This window comes from Cygnus olor, chromosome 2, assembly GCF_009769625.2.
Source record: "Cygnus olor isolate bCygOlo1 chromosome 2, bCygOlo1.pri.v2, whole genome shotgun sequence".
Lineage (NCBI taxonomy): Eukaryota > Metazoa > Chordata > Aves > Anseriformes > Anatidae > Cygnus > Cygnus olor.
In genome coordinates this window covers 97,372,759-97,391,720 of record NC_049170.1, presented here as the reverse complement: position 1 = coordinate 97,391,720, position 18,962 = coordinate 97,372,759, and the positions used below count along the sequence as shown (strand labels likewise).

Here is an 18,962-nt window from a genome sequence, read left to right as displayed (position 1 = left end):
GAAACAAACAAAACACAAGTAAACAAAACAACAATAACAAAAATCCCATGTGCATTATATTAATATTTTAGCTTTTATTGAACAATAGGTTTCACCCGTACAGTAGGAAAGATATTTGCAGAAATAACAGAACTTTTGTAGGGAGGTGGCATGTATTTTTTTCCTGGAAATGGGCTAACAATCTATTGTTAAAAATTTAGCATGTGAGGTCAGTATCCAGATGAAGATGTATCGATCCACAGGCACAGGAAGACTAAGTGTATATAGATCCCAGTGTTTTCAGAGAGATGTGAGAAATTTCATTCACCACACCCAAATTCAGAAAACTCACAAAGCACTACCTGAAAACCCCCATCCCCAAAAGCCAAAATAAATTGGAGTTAAAACAAATTAGAGCAACAGAAATCCCTCTGGTCAGTTTCACTAGAGGAAGGAGAAAAGGTAAAGACGTGTTCATATGTGCACGTGTACTGATACTGTAGGAAGAAAAACTGAAATATGTAGGTCCCTAACCTACTACCACATCCGATTCTTGATGTTCTGTTGCCTGCAGCAGAATTCTCTCAGGCATAGATAGGCAGCTTTTTGGAAGTAAGACTAAATACTTGCTGGAAAAAAAGAAAAAAAAAAGTTCCTGTTGGATTCCTTATGTTCTCCCTTACTAAAAAAAGTCTTCAGCACTACAAGCAGCTTAATGCAGCAAAAAACATTGTTCTGGCTGTGACGGGCATTTCCACTTTCCCCTGTACACAGTTTCTTCTTTCCAACCCACACATGCACACTTGTACTAGAGTTCATGCAGCCATGCTACAAACTGGGTGTGGGAATTGATTCAGCTTAAAGTTAGGCTTTTTCCAGAGGTTTCCTTTCCTGGGTTAGTTTGCAGAGTGCTTGGTCCTTTGGTTGAGTGCCCAGAACTAATCCTGAGCGGCAGAAACGAATAGCCAGGGATGAGGGCAATGGCAGCAGCCCGGATGAATGCCATATTGAATCGATGGGGACACCTCAGCTTCTTTCTTACATACATTAGCAGAAAAGGGCCATTTATGTACAGCAAATACAGCACTTTGTGGGGAGCTAGGAATTGGCATAATGGCATATGAGAGTATTCTTGGCTTCTGAAAAGGATCCGTCACAAGCCTGCAAGAAAATCTACCTCTGTGGGAGACCAGTAATATTTCTGACTCAGCCCAAACTAGGGCAGCATATGAAAACATCACCAGGAGGCACGTAGCACAGACTAAGCCTTCCCTATACATACAGCACCAAGTCTGAGAAAGCAAGAGACAAAGGGAGCTGGCATGATCATTTGGCAGAATCTGGGAGTATCTTGTTCATTTGTAAGTTTGTGTGTTTGTATGTTAGACTAACCATTACTATTATGATTACATTAATTTTAGTTGAAAATATTTGTTACCCATTCCAAAAATATTTGTTATCTTTTCCTGAGTGCCTTTACGTATAGTTTTGCAGTGACCTTACAACCCTTAGAGGTCCTTGTCTGTGGTGGTTCAATGCCTGTTACATGTATTGAACACACACTAAAGTCTCTTTCAGGCTCATGAGGGGTTATGTGTTCCCAGCTGAAACAATTTAAAAGATTACTGACTTTCATTGCCTTTTCTTGGTGTCTCTGAGTGGAAGGAGGTGATGGATAATTGCTATAGAATATATTTTTCTTAAACCAACGGAGATTTCCGAGTGAGTCCAGAGTTCTTTCTCACAATTTAGGGAACGTTGTTGCTGCAATGTGAACTAAAGGAAGGAAATGATAAACTGCTTCTAGTAATAGCACTACATGTTTGGGTTTAAATAAATAAATAAATTGCAGACTGCTTTCTGCTTAGATTAAAACGAATATCATGAACTGCAGCTGTTGGGAGTTCAGTTTGCATCATGACACTTCTCTATCATGAGCTTGTCTTCCCCCAATAGTGATTCTGTGTTTGACATGAATAGACCCAGACGTATATTGAGGGTGCAGAGGAGGCTGTGTAGGTTTGTCTTTTGTGGCAGTAGTTGTCTTGCAGTTACTGAGTTTCCATCATTTTATTTCATGTGGTGAAAAAGTCACACTAAAGGAACGTTTAAAGCATGCACTGAAACTTGAGGGTTTCGCTCTCCTGCTGTGGTTTTAAGAGGGAGATACTGCTAAGAAGTTAGTTTGTGGCTGACAAAGGTCTTCTTCATGTAGCTGTGAAATCTACAGATTATGCCACCCATGGCTGCTCCGTCCCATCCAGAATTCACCTTTCCACAGCCCCTGTTTAAAAAAAAACTACTTCGTATTTCCCGTGGCAGATTAGCGAGAGCTCCTTTGGAGGAGTTCTTGGCAAAATGTAGATTAAGGAGCCCTCGGCAGAGGGACAGTAGCAAAGAGCTTGAGAATAACCTTGGTGGTGCTGCTCCTATAGCACACATCTGTCTGCACTCTTAGTGCTTCTTGATTCAATTAATACCTGGCAAATTGGCCTTCTCAAGGGGTTGAGGAGCTTTCTGTATAGATTCTGCTGCTTTTTGATTCCGCCAATGTCTCAAATGAATAGGTTGGTCCAGGTTACTTGTCTGCATTGTGTGGAGCAGGCTTGTTTACTCTGAAATCTGGAAAGCCTCCTAAAAATAGCACATGCACAATTCTGTCTTACTGAGAGTGCTTCATTGCTCCTGTTTCATGGAGAACAGGAAGCTTGTGATTTTCTGCTTGGCAAGACTGAGACCTCACATTGTGGGGGTAAAGAACAGTTGCTCACAGGAAGAAGAGAGAAAGTGTCAGTACTGAGGAGGGCAGTTATAGAGTGCTATTAGATTTTGCCATATTTTGTCATCAAAAAAGGAGGCTAAAATGAACTAGATTACTTGAATCAGAAATTATAAAATAAAGCAGGTGTGCATAGTGCCAGAAGGCTGGGAGAGAGCTTCTGAGTCATCAGATCTCATCCCTGCTATCATAGACAACTGTGTCACATAATCCTATATAAAAATTTATCATGCTCTCTCTCAGAACATTTCTCTCAGACTAGAGGGAAACTTAGAGGTAAATAGATTCTTTTTTCTCTGTTATTCAGGTCAGCTAAATTCTCGTTGCAAAATGGTGGGTATCTCCCTGCTTTAAGATCTTACTTCATGGGAGTAAAGATTAAATTACTGTGAATTTTGGAAGTCAGAAGTGATGACAGGATTGGAATGCTGATCTGAAACCAAAAGCACATAAAGTGGTGAAAAAAGCCCTCTAAGCAGACGTTGAAGAAAACTAAAAACATTGAGCAGAAAAGGAGAACAAAGTGATTGAAGAGTCAGGATAGCTTCATTATGTTGTACATATTAGCTGTGGGTCGTTTCCAACACCCTGGTATTTGGATGTTCCAGGGGAAATTTGTGCCTATGTGCTCCAGGTAATTGCAGAATCTGCTGGTTTGTTGCTAGCCAGCTTTTAATTCTTCACATGCAGGTGAGCAGTTCTGTTTTACATGGTAGGCATCTTCCTCTTCTTGCCTGGTGTTTCTGTCTCCCCTAGGCTTGCGTGCTCTCCCATGACTGTCTGGCCAACCACCATTATTAAAATCATGTATCCCAGTTACGTGATGGCTCTGTGTAGATCAGCCTTCGAGTTTTGCCATCCTCTCTTTGATATTTATGATTGACCCTGTCTGTCAGTTTGTTTTAGAGAAGAGACTGTAGTTTTGAAACAAAATGTCTGTCTACTCAAATATTTCTGCCTTCCATACAAGGAATAGAATATTTGGTATTTCCCTATCAAGATATCTCCCTATCAAAAAGGGTGGGTATCTCGATTTTGTTCTCTATCAAGACATCTCCCCGTCTTGATAGGGAGATATCTCGATATAGTAGTTTCTGACAAGACTTAAAATTGAGAAGATATATTTTTTTAATCTTTATATTCACAAAGTGTATCTCAAAAGTGGCTGAAGGACATTAAAAATTACTGTGTCCTAGGAAGGTGTCTGAGGCAAATTTCAGGGAGAAAGGAGCAGCAGCTCAAGTGAGCCTGAGGGAAAAAGAGTCCATCATAATTCTGAGCAGAGAGGCTACTAGTCTCCATCCAAGGTAATCTGCATCTGATTCTTTATGATGATTTTCTTCCCTTTACTGTTTCTCCTTTGAAATATCACTGCTGCAGAGCAAGCAAAACTGTTGCATCATCTGCCCCCAACGGGTCTAATGATGGCGCGAAGATGACTGGTGGTTTTTGCCTGGGTGAACATTTATCCTTTTGGGAGGCTTTTGTCCACTTCAGGGTGTAGAGAAAAAGGAGAGGTACAGAATTCATGCTGGTTCTCAGTCCTGGGAAGCTGTAGGGCAGCCAGGTACAACAGTTCCCATTCAGTAGGACCTTGCCTCAAACCTGCTCTAAAGATGTTCTTGCCCAGGGTACCTGATATGCATATGGTCATTGTCTTTAAAGAATTGCCTGAGAATAGCTGAAACAACTGCCCATGCCTCACTGTTTGCTGAAATCAAGTGCTTTTTACTTATTGTATGGAAGTTTGGGCCATGAACCAAGTAATTTTTGCATTAGCATTTGCTAGCTGAAGGTAATGAACAATCATAACCGAGCAGGCTTAAAAAACGGTTTGTGCTATCTGATCTGCATCAGCTCCCCATACTTAATTTTTAAGTAAAGTAAATCAGTTGGAACCATCCCCTTTGTTTGTTTTCAACTGCTGCAGAAGATGCTGTTACCCTCTTCATGAGGAACTGGAAAACAGCACTGATAATGCTGGGAATTGCTTTTTCTCTTGCAGGTGACATAGATGCATGCAGGCTTCCTTGTGGGATAATCATTCAGAACAAGAAATAAAAAATTCAGTTTAATAGTTTTAGGAACTGTTCAGTTTAACTAATGCACCTTTTTTTTTTTTACTCTTCATAATAAAGGCCTTGGATATCCATATGCGGGAATATTTATTAGCAGAAATTTTACACGACTTGAAAGATGAAAGTGCAAAATTATTAATTACAAGAATACATGGAAATACTTGGCAAAATATCATACAGTCCATAAGCCACATTTCAGCAAGTAGGAGAAAAAAAAAAAAAAGGGTTTATTGGCTAGCAAAATGAAAGAGCTCAAGGCTGAGTCTATTGAGCTTATTTTACTGCAGCACTACGCTTTTTCTTTCAGAAAATATTACTGTACAAAGTAACTCTAAAGGTCAGGGTGGTTTAGATGAGACTAATTGAATTAATCCTGAACCACAGCTCTTTCTCTAGAAATTTAACTCTTAGGGAGGGCAAAGAAAAGCAGCAGACTCCTTAAATTCATGCGTGGATTATTTGTATGCCATATTTATCTACTCTATATAAAAATGTATAGTACTTCCATACAAAAGACGAAACCATGAAATAAAAGGTCAGGACTGGGTCCTCTGCTGGTGTAAAAATGCCGTAGCCCGTGCATTCAGGACAACTGTGCCAACAAACAGCAGCCAGTCACAGGTTGGCCTTGGTTTCCAAACTGTGTTATTTGTGGCTGTGCTCTCATCCCTCCTCTAAAACTCTTCCCTCCTCTAAAACACTCAGCTGGCTGTCCTGTGTTTTGGCGTTGCAGTTAACTTCCCAAGGACAATGGCACTCTAGGGAGAGATTCTAAGGATGGTGGTGGTTCAGGACATCAGCATTGCCGGTGGGAAATACATCGCTGAATTTCTGCAAGCTATGCTGAGGGTTTTACCGTGGAAATCACGTTATAAAACCTTCAGTGGGTGAAGCAAGCAGTAGCAACTTTCTAAGACTTTTATTGGGAGAGTAAAGTACCTGTGTGTCCAAAGACTGAGATGCAAAAAAGCAAAGTTGGTCAATTTACTGCTCTGTTTTATGACAAGCACCTGAAGGTTGTTTGTTATGTTTCTGAAGTAGACAACAGATGTGACGTCTCTGTCAACGGTAGTTACTAGAGGAACTGCGGGAAATGGTGATTGGTATCGTGGCAGCTTAGCAGGTCAGGATTCTTTACAGGAAAAAAAAAAAAAGACAAAACACAAAACAAGGACTTTTGACGAGATGCCAGTTACCAAGACATGGCCTGCAAAACACATGCATCTGAAATAATTTAGCGGTGGTTTAAAATGTTCTGGGAGTAGGCTCCCTGCGGTGCAGTCAGACTTCTAGGTGGCTTCAGGCAAGTCCCTTCACCTCTGCTTTGCTTAATGGTGTTCCTTGTCTAGCCTTTTGCCTGCTGCGTGCTTCTCCCTCCTCCTTCTCCCTCCTTACTCAAGCTGTTTAGCACCTTTTAGCTTTTAAGCAGCTCAGGTGAGATCACCAGAGCCTGAAAGGTGGGAACTTCCATAGGTCCTTGCTAGGACCAGGACCATGGGCTGCAAACTCCCCCAGACCTGGGATTGTTTCCTGGTATGTGCAGAGCTTTGCACTTTGGTCCTAATCTCACATCCAGCTGCTTGTATAATGTAAATAACTTCCCTGCCTATGCATTACCTACACAGAACATACTGGAGTACTACCAAGAGCACTGAAAGAGAAGCTGCGTTGCAGAATGATTTTTCAAGTGTGCTGGAGATTTATTTTTAAGATGGTTTTGGTTTCAGAGATGTTTCTCTCAATTCTGCAGTCTCTCTGGGAGCCTCAGACTAGCCCTAGTGAATGGTAGTGTAGAAGATGGGCGAGAGAGAGAACGTGGGGTCTGGCAGGGAGATGGGGAGAGGGAGAGAGAGGATAGCATACAAAAAAAGGAGTAATGAGGAGGTTTGCCTGAATCACTGTTAGCTGAGAATTTCTGCACAAATTTTTGGATGGTAAGAGAAAATAAAAATAAAAACCCTGAGGACAGTTGGAAAAAAAGTCCTCTGACTGGTTCTGTGTGCCAGTGCTGCTCGTGCAAAGTTTGCCATCTGATCTTTAAAACTTCTAGCTGCAGCTAAGCTTAGAAGTATGAACTGTAACAAGTTGGTCATTACTGCTGAAAATGTCAAAGCATCGAATAATTGACCTTAGTGCCTCCTCAACAACTAAATGATGAACTTCGTGTTATGAGCAGACTGATTTTGGTGCTGGTAATTAAACCCCAGTGCAATATACGTTTAAAAATGCAGCGCTTCCTTGCTGAGTAGTTTAAACCAGAGCACGAATATTGACTTCTAGCACAGACGCTGTACAAATATCTGCAGTTCTTATTTGACTTGAAGACAAAGCCACACTCCTAATAACTGTTTCCTCTTACAATTTTACTCTAAATTGAGAAGGAGTGTGACTGGATGTGTAATCTACCACCAAAGAGATGGGCTATGGGACCGCTTCATTTCATATGATGGCTGTGCTTTTTTTTCTTTATAAATTTTGGAGGGGAGAGGAAAGGTCACACGTTATTAATGGCATAGCATCATTCTAATGTGCCAAAAGTGTTTGAACGGTCTGCACCTCTAAACCTTCGTATGGAAAGGAGAAATACTGTCACTTTGGACCTCTTTTTTATAGTAGGATTATTTCAACCTTAAAAAAACATACATTCCTTTTCAGTATTTCAAGAGAGGCTTTGTTTTGTTTTCCACAGTCTCCCACTTTCCACAACAAACTACAAATCTGTAATTTAGAAGCCTCCTTCAGACTAGGAAGTATCAGAATAAAACCTCTCTCACCACTGGTTACGGCAAATTGAAAAAGAACAGTAAATTAGGACAGCAGGCGGCAGGTTGGCACCATTGGTGAGTGCTACATATTGGAAAGAAACATCTGAAAATCTGAGTTTGTCCCAGTATAGACAAAGCTAGAGAAATCACATCCGTCTCTGATTGCCCCTGGAAACACGAAGTGTATAGCACCTCCGAATGCAAAGGATTTTTACCTCATTCTTGCATGTCACCTTTCCTGCTAAGACTTTTAAGTGTTTTGGCTTTAGTTTTCTTTATTTTGGTGAGCCCTGGTTTTGCCTCCTTTCCTGAAAACTGCTATTGCTTTGTCTTCCCCATTCATATTCTTTTTTCTTTCTTTTTTGCTGCATGGAGACTCTCTGCTGTACAAGTGTAAGTATTTTTTTAGCTCTGCTGTTTCTGGCCTACTTGTTTGCGTCTTTCTGCTCCATTTGCCTCTGTACTACTGTGTTAGTCTCCTGGGAGACTCTAGTGCCATCCATCTGCACTTACAAAAAGAAATAGGCAGTAGTTTAGGAATGAGATTGGATTTTACAAGAAGGCTCAGCCAGCACAGCGTTTGAATTTAAAGCATCTCTTGACTGTGAGACCAAACCAAAGCAGAGTGCTGATGAGATCTAAGCAGGAGTGTTACTGCTCAGAAAGAGAATCTATCGCTTGGGTTTTATGTTCAAGCATCACACAGCTTGATGAAACAATGGCTTAAGAGTGAGCATAAACTAGGGTTTTCTTGACATAGCAAGTTCCAGGTGGAAGAGATGTCATGGGTTATCTCTGAGTTTGGTCAGGTGTGTTTTCTTTGTCTGATTGAATCGCTTGGAGATTTTGAATGCTTTTCTCACCTGTTGTCACTCCTAATGCCTTCTCAAAGCTGAAAATCCATATGTAGTTTTGCAGGAAGGAGGGCTGGGGAGAGATGGGTTGGGGAGCCGAATTTTGAGAGAGAGGGAGTTGTTGTTCATTAATGTAAGTCTTTCAAGAGGAGAATGACAGGAGAGTCATGGAGCATCTCTTAATAGGATTGAATATAAATGATTCCGGAGGAGGAGGAGAGAAAGATGGAAATGAGCACATCCCTAAGCACTGAGAGTAGTTCCCGTTATCTGTATAATCAAGGAATGTAGTGTGTAAGACTCTGTTGCTAAAGGCACGTAAGTTTCTAGCACTGGAAACAAAGCTTCAAGCATTTAAAATGTGACCTTAGTTGTTGTTCTTAATCCCCGAGATACTGATGTTCTTCCACGTTTGGTAAGATAACTTAAGAAAACTCAAGAGTGTTCAGATAGCTTTGTGAAGAAGGGAGTCGAGAAGAAATCTGTGAGCAGTGATCCATTTAAGAAGAGATCCTAGGAGTTTAAAGGTAGCTTGGACACATGAAACTGCCTAACTCTAAAGTGGCCTGAGGGATAACTCCATGGAGCCATCTCCAGAGAGAGCTGCGGCATGCAGCAGACCCCCACGAGGGCTTCCGAGAAATAGAGGTACACAGGTTAATCTTTTTAGCTGTTTTGCCAGGCAGCCTGCAGTGTGCTCACAGAAAAGTAGGCAAAGCAAGGAAAAACTTCAGGAGGTGGCCTGCTGTGGTGGAAAGTCACTGGAAGATGTGGAAGCAGTCAAGGAGGAGAGGTTGATGCCAACAGCTATTCCCCTGTATAGGCCTTGGGTTGAAAGGTGAGGCAGTAGAGCTGAGTTGCGTTTGTGTGGCCGGAGGTGGTGCGAAGGCACAAGGTGTGCATGTGCCCAACCTGAGCTGCTTCCCTCAACTATGGGAAATGGAGCTCAGGCTGGAGAGGGCCAAGATCCTTCCCTAGGAGTTCAGACATCTCCTCTGGTAGTGAGACGTGCCGTGCTGCTGTAGCGTGCTGTACACTGAGATACGAAGCAGAGATGGTCTAGTATTTTGTAGAAAGAGCACACTGGCCTATTTAAATTAGTGCTTTGACCCATTTTGTTCTGAGTGCTATCTAGAAAGTTCACTTGACAAGAAGTGTTTCATCTGTGCACTTCCTAAACAGGCTAGAAAACAGAAGGTTTTCCAATGAAAGTGTATGTGTAGCTGTTATATTCATGCTGTTAAAACAAATGGCAGGCATCTCTATCCCTCTGCCTTTATCCCCAGCAACCAAGCTGCTGATGGATTGTGCCAGGCTGACGGGAAGTTACAGCGATGATAAAGGGTTCTGAGCACCAGCACAAGCTCTGCAGGGTCATCTGGGGGCTCTTTCTCATTTAGGAAGGAAGATGGAGTCATCCTGTTCCTGGCTGTCAGGGGTATCTTGGAGTGTTCAAGTCACTGCACAGGAGCCTCAAAACTTAACCTGTGCTGTTCTGCATTGGTGCCCTGGGCCAAGGCAGGGCTCTCAGCTTGTCTGTGTTCATCCAAGAGCACTGTGGACACTGGACATGCAGTTCCTGAGCTATCAGAAGTCTACCGTCAGCCTTGTTTCCTGTCTTCCTTCCTGATCTTCTTCAGCACATGAATTGCAGCATTATCCTGACGTAATTTCCAGTTGCAGTACCAGAAAGAAGTTGCAAACAGACCAAAATGAGTGTAAATATACATTACCAGGAGAAATAGGTTGCAGCTGGAAGTGCAACTGGTGGTGGCTCCTAATTGCTGTACCCCAAATGCTGAGCTGCTTCAGCTCACCATCGCATGAGGTGCAAATGCCTTCAGCTGTTCCAGTTTTGGATGAGCCCAGTTTTATCATGAGATAAACCCTGCATTTGGTTTATTGCTAGCTCTCAAAGTAGCGTCTGACCTTTTGCTGCAGTAGCACTTTGCCTGCTCATTAGTTTCATCGTACGTCTCCTCAGGTAGCAAGCTATTTCCTGTCTGATCACAAAGTTACTTTATCATGAACTGATGCTTGTCAAATGTGGACATAGAAACCTGCAGCTGAAGGTATCTTTTTCTCCCGGTGATGTTCATGGCAGCAAAAACACAGCTCTGTTGCATGGACAGTGCCATCACTGCCCACTCTGTAATCTGGCTGCCCTTTTCTGACATTTAGAAGACAGGTAATACCTCTCCTGTTCTAAAAATCTGTCAAAACCCCGAGAAAAGCCCTGCGAATAGTGACATAATAATCCTTCTCACTACTTTGGATGGGAGCCTAAATTTAGTACGTGTGAGCGTGGGCACTGAACTTTCCATAAGGAAAAACTATTAAATGCCTAACTTTAAAAATTCATGTTGTCTGAAGTTTCAGTGCCAACTATGCCTTTTCTGGCTCTCTTAAAATTGATAATACTAAACTTGATTAACAATTCTGTTCATGAGTTGTGAGCCATAACAAAATCCAGCTTCCTGACTGGCACTCCACGTTCGAAGTCGTTAGGTAGGGCTAGAAAGTGAGTGGAAGTATTGGAAGTATACAGATGTCACTGAAGCCAGCAAATATGACTTTGCCACAAAGAGAGCCTATCTTTACAGGAGCCAAGTAACTTTAAATTAACTCCTTAGGAAACATGCAGCTCAGCTTTTGGTTTACAAGTCTTAAAATGCTGAGCTAAGTTAAAAGGTTCAGAATTGTCAATGCACAGTTTCCTGTAGCAAAAAGTCTTTATTGCCACGCAAGCTTTCAGAAGAGTTCAGGCAATTGCCACGCAGACAAGAGTTCAGGCAAGAAAATAAGGGCAGCTTTCTTCCAAAATTAACAAAACTAAGTCTTAAGTCTGGGTATTTGTGCTCTAAAGGCAACATATTCCTTTTTCTGGTAATGTGAAGGTGAGAAGAAGAATAGCACATAACTTATCGTAGATACATTGAATGTATGTAAAGGTAACTTTACACCTTAGCGTATCTAAAGTCCAGGGAAGTCGTGTGTTTCCTGGTGGTATCGCTAACCCTGGCATGGTATTTATGGTATTTTGAAGGGCTGCATGCTCCTAGACTATATTTTCCTAGGGAAGCTTGGTGAGCTGTGTGATGGTATCCAGAAGCGTAGACACCTGGATTTTAATCCTTCCCAGAGGCATGTCACTAGCTGAGGAAGTGTATTTTATATCAAAAGTAAAAGCCAAAACAAGGACTGGTCCCTTGTATTGTCATTAACTGTGTAACAGAGGCCACAGTAATTACTTAAGTTTTCCGTGCCTTGTAATCCCATATGCAAAGGTGTGGTTTTAATAGCTACCTTGTTTTACAGTTGGGGATCAATGAGTTAATGGTTGGACAATTAAATTAATTATCCTGTTTACAACCTAAGATTTTAATGGGAAGAATAACTGCCTCCCTGCTTCATTTTCAAAGTCAGTTCAACAAAATGCCAATTTAGAAAAAGTTATGAATGTTTGAGAAGGGGAGGAAAAAAAAAAACATTCCTTCCTGCTATTAAATCCAATCAGATCTCGAGAACAGATTTGCTGTGTAGAAAGGAAAAAGTATTCCTTGTTATTTCTTCTGTCCGCTGAAGTCCTTTGTTTTTATTTTATATTGACAGATGACTCCTAAGTCAAAAAGGAAAAGCATCCACAGTAGAATGCTCCGGCCGGTGTCCAGAGCTTTTGGTAAGTGAGGATTTCATAAAATCTTTCCGCTTCTTTGCTTGCTGAGATTCTTCTAGATAGTTCTTTATTCAGAAGCACAGAAGACTGTCCCTCCTTCCGGAGTACATTTGAGGCCATGTTGCTTGCTTTGTTTCGTGAATCTTCTAGTGTGTCTGGTAGCAAGTGCTTGCTCACAATGCTCTGTCTGCTCACAAACGTGTTGTGGCTGAACACGTTCTCTAAACGTGTTCATAACTGTTTACCACAAAAGAAAGGAATGGCATTGTCTTTTGTTTTAAACAGCATGTTAAGTCTAATTAGAAAGTTTTGATTTCTCTTAGAAATGGAGTTTGATCTAGATAAAGCACTGGAAGAAGTACCTATCCATATAGAAGACCCACCGTTTCCTTCCAGCAGGCTGGACAAACGAACGTCTGGATTCATTTCAGAGCTTCCATCAGAAGAAGGGAGAAAACTTGAACACTTCACAAAATTAAGGCCCAAAAGGAATAAAAAGCAGCAGCCCAGCCAAGCAGCAGTGAGTCTACATCGAAATCCTGTTGGCGATGTTGTCTGTTGATTGCTTTTTGCCATGAGTCATGTCTTGCAAAGTAGTGAGGACAAATGTTAAAGTTTTAAAAGCTATTAGCAACTTCTTAGTTTTTCTTCTGGTATTCATGTATTTCAGTGTGCAATCCTTATTACAAGCTTTCTGTCTTGTTTGACACAGCCTAAACCCAGGGTTGGTTTTATCCTTTTTTATTTACTTTTTTACTTATTTTACTTTAATGAAAGCAGTTTCTGGAAGTACATGGAGCTTTCACAGGAAACTCATGAAATACCACGAAACATTTCAATTATATTGCAAGGGTTTGCTAAGTCTTAATCTTTTTTTTTCTGCCTGCTTTAAGACTTGGTAACTTGGCATGGATTCCTATTTCTATCAGCTCTCAGAGGAGCTACCCTGTGACACCCAGCTTCCCACAGCTCCCGAGCTGAAGGTGATGTTTGGGCCAGCAAATCTGCATAGTCACAGATCTGCTTTTCATGCTGAAGCCTGCCTTAGAAAAGCAAAACAGAGCACTGTCTGTCTGTGAAAGGCATTGGTGTGAACCCAAGTATACGTGTGTGGAGTTCCCACAGTTCCATTTCCTTGGCATACCACATCAATGAAGATTTATTTCTGTGATGGTATATCCTCAGGGTATATAAGGACAGATCTGGAGGAGTTACAGAGCTATCTCCTGGCAACAGAGCAGAGCTGATATGATAAAATAACCCTTATCTAGGGGCAGATATTGCTTCTCTGAATTATAATGCCTAGTAATGAATGTCTGTGGCCTCGTCTGCTGCCTTAGGATTGTTGGAAGAGATGACCCTTGAAGATTCCCTTAATGCTGGGAAGGATCACATAAGGCAGGTTTTTTATACCACTTGGGAGTGGAGAAACCTTGAAGCAAAGGGGGAAACGCAAGCCAACTTTCCATTCCCTTGCCCTTTACAGAGAAGGATAGAGGTAGCAGGAGGACAGACTGGACTTCACGTTGTAGGGAAAACGCATCTGTGTTTACTCCATCTGATTCCAACTCTGCAGAATGCATGTGTTTTCCCAGTTGCTACACTTGCTTCCCATCTGAACTTACTCAGCGCATCCTGTGCCACCTGCGTAAGCGTGGGGAAGGAGTGGGGGCATGGGAGGGCAAGTGCTCTGCTAATAGGCTGGTGACCAGAAAATAAAATATCGTGCTTGACAGATACAAAAAGCTTACCTCTTGTTAAGAGGAAGTGCTACTTCCCATGACAATGCAATGCTCTGAGAACGTTCATCCATATTGAATTAATTAGGAAACAGGGGGTTAATAGTTGCAGAAATTGAAACAAACTTTTTCTTTTTTTTTACTGAAACTCATTTGTCCCTGTCTGGTTTGATGGACCATTTAATTCCTTAGTTGTTCAGACCTAATAACAAATCTAAACAAAACTTTAAAAGACTCGAGATGTTTGCTTGATGCTTCCAAAAATGAGACAGACAAATTTTCAAGTCTAGAGTCACGAGTGGACTCTGTCATTGTTTGCAGAGTTGATATGCTGATGTTTTTGCCACTTTGATGCTATAGAAAGCAATGGTTAGGAGAAGCACTTGAGAAGCAAGAGGCACAATCTCAGATCCCCACTTTGCCCAGTATGGATCTGGGATTTCAGTCAAGGTTTTTTGTTTGTTTGTTTGTTTTTTCCCTTTGCAAGCCATGATTTTCTTAGCCAAAACTTATGGCTTCATGTCCACCCAGAACAAATGTTTTGGGGGTATGTTAACTGAATCAAAAGATTAAACTATTTGCATAGCTTTTTTTTTTTCTTTAAACTTTTATACTGCTTAAAGCAGGACTGTTTGGTTGTTTCCTGTTCCCATTATTTCCAATGGGTAATTTAAGGAATCTCAAATGATGATAGCTGTATTTCTCTGGCTTTGCTGAAAAACAGACTTGTATTCTGTGAGTTGCTGTAGTCTGGAAGCTAAAAAGGAGAAAATGTAAATTTTTAACTTGGGGTGGATGGGCAGAAGAAAGCTTTATAGCTCTGTCAGGGTATATACTGAAATGTATACCCTGAAATGAGTGTTGAGAGAGAGAGAGAGAAAAGAAGAACTCAGCATCCCCAATAAGCTTCTACACAATATGATGAAACAGTTGTTTATAATTTAGTTTTTGGTGAGATCTTCACCTGATGGGTTCTTCAATCACGTGTGAAGATCTAGTACAAGAAAGAGATGAGCATGTAACAAACAGACTGTGATTCACTTTATTTCTTCTTTCAGGCCTGATTCTTCCTTAGTGAAGAACATAGAGGGCTCACCTTTAAAGTTAGGCTAAAAGAAATGTGACAAACACAAACTAACCACCTTTCCCTTTCCCCTTTTCTTTCCCCTTCCCCTAGCATTAGGAGCCTAAGAGATGAAATAAAACAGAGCTTAGTCTTTTACCTTAACATTGAACACTAACAGGCATTACAGTAAACATCTATAAGAAAATTCTGTGCCTTGCATACCTTATTAGACCCCAAAATTTGTGTACATCCTTAGTACATTTTTAGGAACTTGCTGCTTTTTCAGTTGCAAAATGTTTTCTGTTTTGAGGTAGATCTCATTTGCGGTGGATTATTGGATTCTTGCATTGCTCTGGGAAATGGACTTGCCTTTGATACACAGATGCTTTTTCTTACTGTCTAGAGAAACAGTTTAATATTCATCCTTAGAAACCATCAAATACTTTCTTATTTCTGCTGATGTCAGTGTCAACCATTTTTTGTGAAGGAAGTCAAACACTTACCTTGGGACAAAGAGCACTGATATGACCAAAACAGATGTCAGGGCATGCATGGTTGCCTAGTTTCACATCTTTCAGCTAAACAAGTTCTCTGGAAAAAAAACAGAAGTGACAAGAGTTGGAAGTCTGAGAAATCACTGTGCTTCTTAGGAAAAAACTTTTTTTTTTTTTTTAAATAGATATCATGCTTTTTTTTTTTAATTGAAAACATGCAGGTAATAAAGCAGTCTTTACCAGATAGCCTCTTGTCTGATTAGAATTACATTAATACAGCAAGAATCAATAAAGTATTAATTATTGTCTCTGGTGGCCAGGTAAATACTAGGCTTCTAACAAGATTCAGCCACTGGCAGCTAAAAAGTTTAACAGACGTGTCAAAGCTTTGGTTCATATGCAGGCTGTCATCCTGGGTTAATGAGGCTGGGTTTTATGTTAACTGTGAGTTTTTAGAGTGTTTGTTTTTCTTTTTAGAGGCTTGGAAACAAGTCTGTATTCCAGCTGAAAAGGGAAGCTAGGGTTACTCTGAACTGCTGTGGCAACTAGCGGGTTCCTTGACTTAAAATTGTTTCAAATCATGAATCCTACTATTTTGGGGCAGACTAATTCCTGGTCATCAGTACTACCAAGAATACAACTGGGCTGGGTCTTGTGGCATCCTTTGTAGTCACCTGAAAGGGTTTCACATGTCCTTTAAATTGAAGGAAGTTTCTCTGCTCGTAATAGAGCTTTTCATCAAAGCCACATGCAGGAGCTAGACCACATGCAAATTCCTCCCAGGAGATGGCGTGTTTCATCTTCGGGAGGCTACAGAGACGCCGACTAATCTTCACAGGGCCTCGGTGGTTGGCAGGTACTGCTAACTCAGCTTTTTTAGATGCCTTCAGTCATCCACGTTCAAAATGTAGATGCTGAAACCAAAGAAAGGGGGCAGGTTTTTAGATGCTCGGCGAAAATCTGTGTTCGATTCCTGAAGTGAAACACCGGATTCTGTATTTAGACTCTCTGCTACTGGATGTTATGCATTGAATGATTTTTAAAAGGCTCTGTTAGCCCACTGGAGCTCTGTTTCTAAATCTCCAAATCCAGAACATGGTTTTTCTCTGAACAGGGAAACAAATAGCTGTTGAAAATATGTTCTCTGCAGGTGACCACTGCAAACACACAGAGTAGGATTTATTTTTTTTAACTGCTTTTTTCATTTCTATCTTAATTAGTGCTCTACTCTCACAAGCCCAAGACATTCAATTCCTAGTCTCACCCAGTATTTGGTTGCACTACCCAGTTTGCCACTGTTGTTTTGTGTTACTTTGTGTTTGATATAGTGGGGCAACTGGCCTGAGTAAAGGAGCTGGTGCTTCCGTTGACTGAGGTTTGGCTGGCACATGCAACTTTAATAATATCTTAATTATTAATAATTATCATTTAAACAAATGCACTTGAATTATTTTACGCTAGAGAGATATTTTCTTCTGTCAGGTATCTGCTGGAGTGCCTCCAGAAGGGGATCAGAATGGTCTCATGGGAAGAGTGGATGAAGGTGTGGATGAATTTTTCACTAAGAAAGTCACAAAAATGGATTCAAAGTAAGTTAATTTAAAAAAATAATTAAAATAATCTATCCTGATAGCTGGGAAAATAGCAATTCTAAGTTGTATTTGATTTCTGTTCCCAATATTCAGGTTTGCTTTTGTAAAAGTCAGAAAATACCTTAATAGTCTAAGATACTGTGAATTCAATTACCCTCCATTAAAAATGACTACTTTGAAATAAATTGCTTTGGTATGCCATGTGGAGAGGATTATTGACTAGCAGGTATTTGTATAACTCAGTTGGCTTCATACCACCCTTCAGTGGAGCTCATTAGAGCTAAAGCAGAGCGGTGAATTGGTCAAGGCTCTCCTCTCTAGTGCCAGTAGTGCACACGTGGATGTGGCTACCTCGTAAGGATTCATCGGCCACACTGTTGTGGTCAATGACAGTAGATTTATGCTGTTTTAGAAATATATGTTGTAGATACATTTAACCAGGTTGTAGTACTCCAGATTTAGGAAATATGTTTGTCTGGAAGATATGTCTCCTTTAGCTTTGTATAGGGGGAAAATTCTGGCTTACACAATTGCTTTGTACTTGGTTGTATATTTGCAGATGCATGCATCTAGAAGTTCTTGCATTAATGCATGCTTGGGTTTATACATAAATGCATACATAAATACTTCCATGAATAAATGAGAAAGCTAGGGCAAATTCTGGACAGCTTGGAGTGACCCCTTCTGTACTGTATGAGATGTCCATTAAGGAAAATAGTAGGTGTGAGCTGGTGGACAGCAGTGGCAGGAAAAGCAAGTGTTTTAAAGTCAGTGTGTTACAAATATTTGTAGTGACATGTGAAGCCATGTGTGACATACTCTGTGTAGTGGTAAAATCGCGGTAGCTTTGAAAAATGGATTAGCCAGGTTAAGTTCAGGGTACTGGCAGGCTGCGGCATCCTCCTGTGCTTCCCTTGGGCTCCTGCCAGCCGCTCATTTCAGATGTCCCTGTGAACTTGCACATCCCTGGCCATGTGCGTGGCTCGAGGATCTTTTCACAGCCCCCATTAGCTGTCTCCATTTGCTTCACCGGTGGCTCTTTCCAGTTGGGGTGCTTGTATGCAGGAATGCTCTGTGCTCAGCTTTCCCCTCAAGCGTGAATGCTCTGCCTGTAAGATGCAGTTTTAAATTTAGATGCACCAGCTAATGACTGAGCCCAGGGCAACACATAGATCATACAAAAGGTTGGCTTTGCCCAGGAGAAGTCATTCTGTGCTATTTAAAGGAGAAGGGGGAGGGGAGTGACGAAGAGATTGAAATGTCCATGTCTTTTATCAGGAGACCTTCGACTAAAATTTCAGATGGCAGCGAGCCCAGCGAAGCAGGTGATGAGAAGAAGAAAAGGGACTCAAGGAAGAGCGGCTTCCTTAACTTAATCAAATCAAGGGGCTCCAAATCTGAACGTCCTCAGACTGTGGTGGTGGCTGAGGAGCCCTCCTCACCCAAGGTTGCTGCAAAAAGCCCAGCTGTGGATACAAACAAGAAGGAGCCGAAATCTGCAGAGCAGAACGGCAGTGCGGAGCGATCCGAGGAATTAAAGACACCAGACTCGCTGGAGGAGGCACAGCCAGATGATGCTGCAAAGGCTGAGAGGGGTGACAGCAAAGGAAGCCCTCAAGGAGGACGGAGGTATGGCGTGCAGGTGATGGGCAGTGGACTTCTCGCAGAAATGAAAGCCAAGCAGGAGAAGAGAGCAGCCTCTGCTCAGAAGGTGAAGGCAGTTTGATTTCTCTTGAGTTGTTGTAAAAAATGGACAAGAGTTAGGTGTCTCCAGGGGAGGGGGTACAGGGGCTGGCAGCTGGGGCTTGTCGTATCAACCTGCTTTCCACCAGGGGTTACAGAGTTCCTGAAGGAGGGTTGTTCAGTGCTGGGGTGGTTGAACGTGAATGCCCTGGCCAGGGACCGGGCTGCACACAAGAGAAGACATGCCCTTAAGCCTG

The 18,962-nt window shown here is 41.5% G+C and overlaps 1 protein-coding gene across 5 annotated transcripts in view; it reads left to right on the top strand.

Moving 5' to 3' along the window:
- Positions 1 to 18,962, top strand: part of CARMIL1 (capping protein regulator and myosin 1 linker 1) — a 186,989-nt gene that overhangs the window by 151,856 nt on the left and 16,171 nt on the right. For all 5 annotated transcript variants that reach the window (XM_040549451.1, XM_040549449.1, XM_040549450.1 and 2 more), the window contains 4 exons: positions 12,068 to 12,134; positions 12,455 to 12,651; positions 16,913 to 17,019; positions 18,301 to 18,733. In XM_040549451.1, the coding sequence (XP_040405385.1) occupies positions 12,068 to 12,134; positions 12,455 to 12,651; positions 16,913 to 17,019; positions 18,301 to 18,733 (804 nt within the window). The remainder of the gene's footprint in view (positions 1 to 12,067; positions 12,135 to 12,454; positions 12,652 to 16,912; positions 17,020 to 18,300; positions 18,734 to 18,962) is intronic.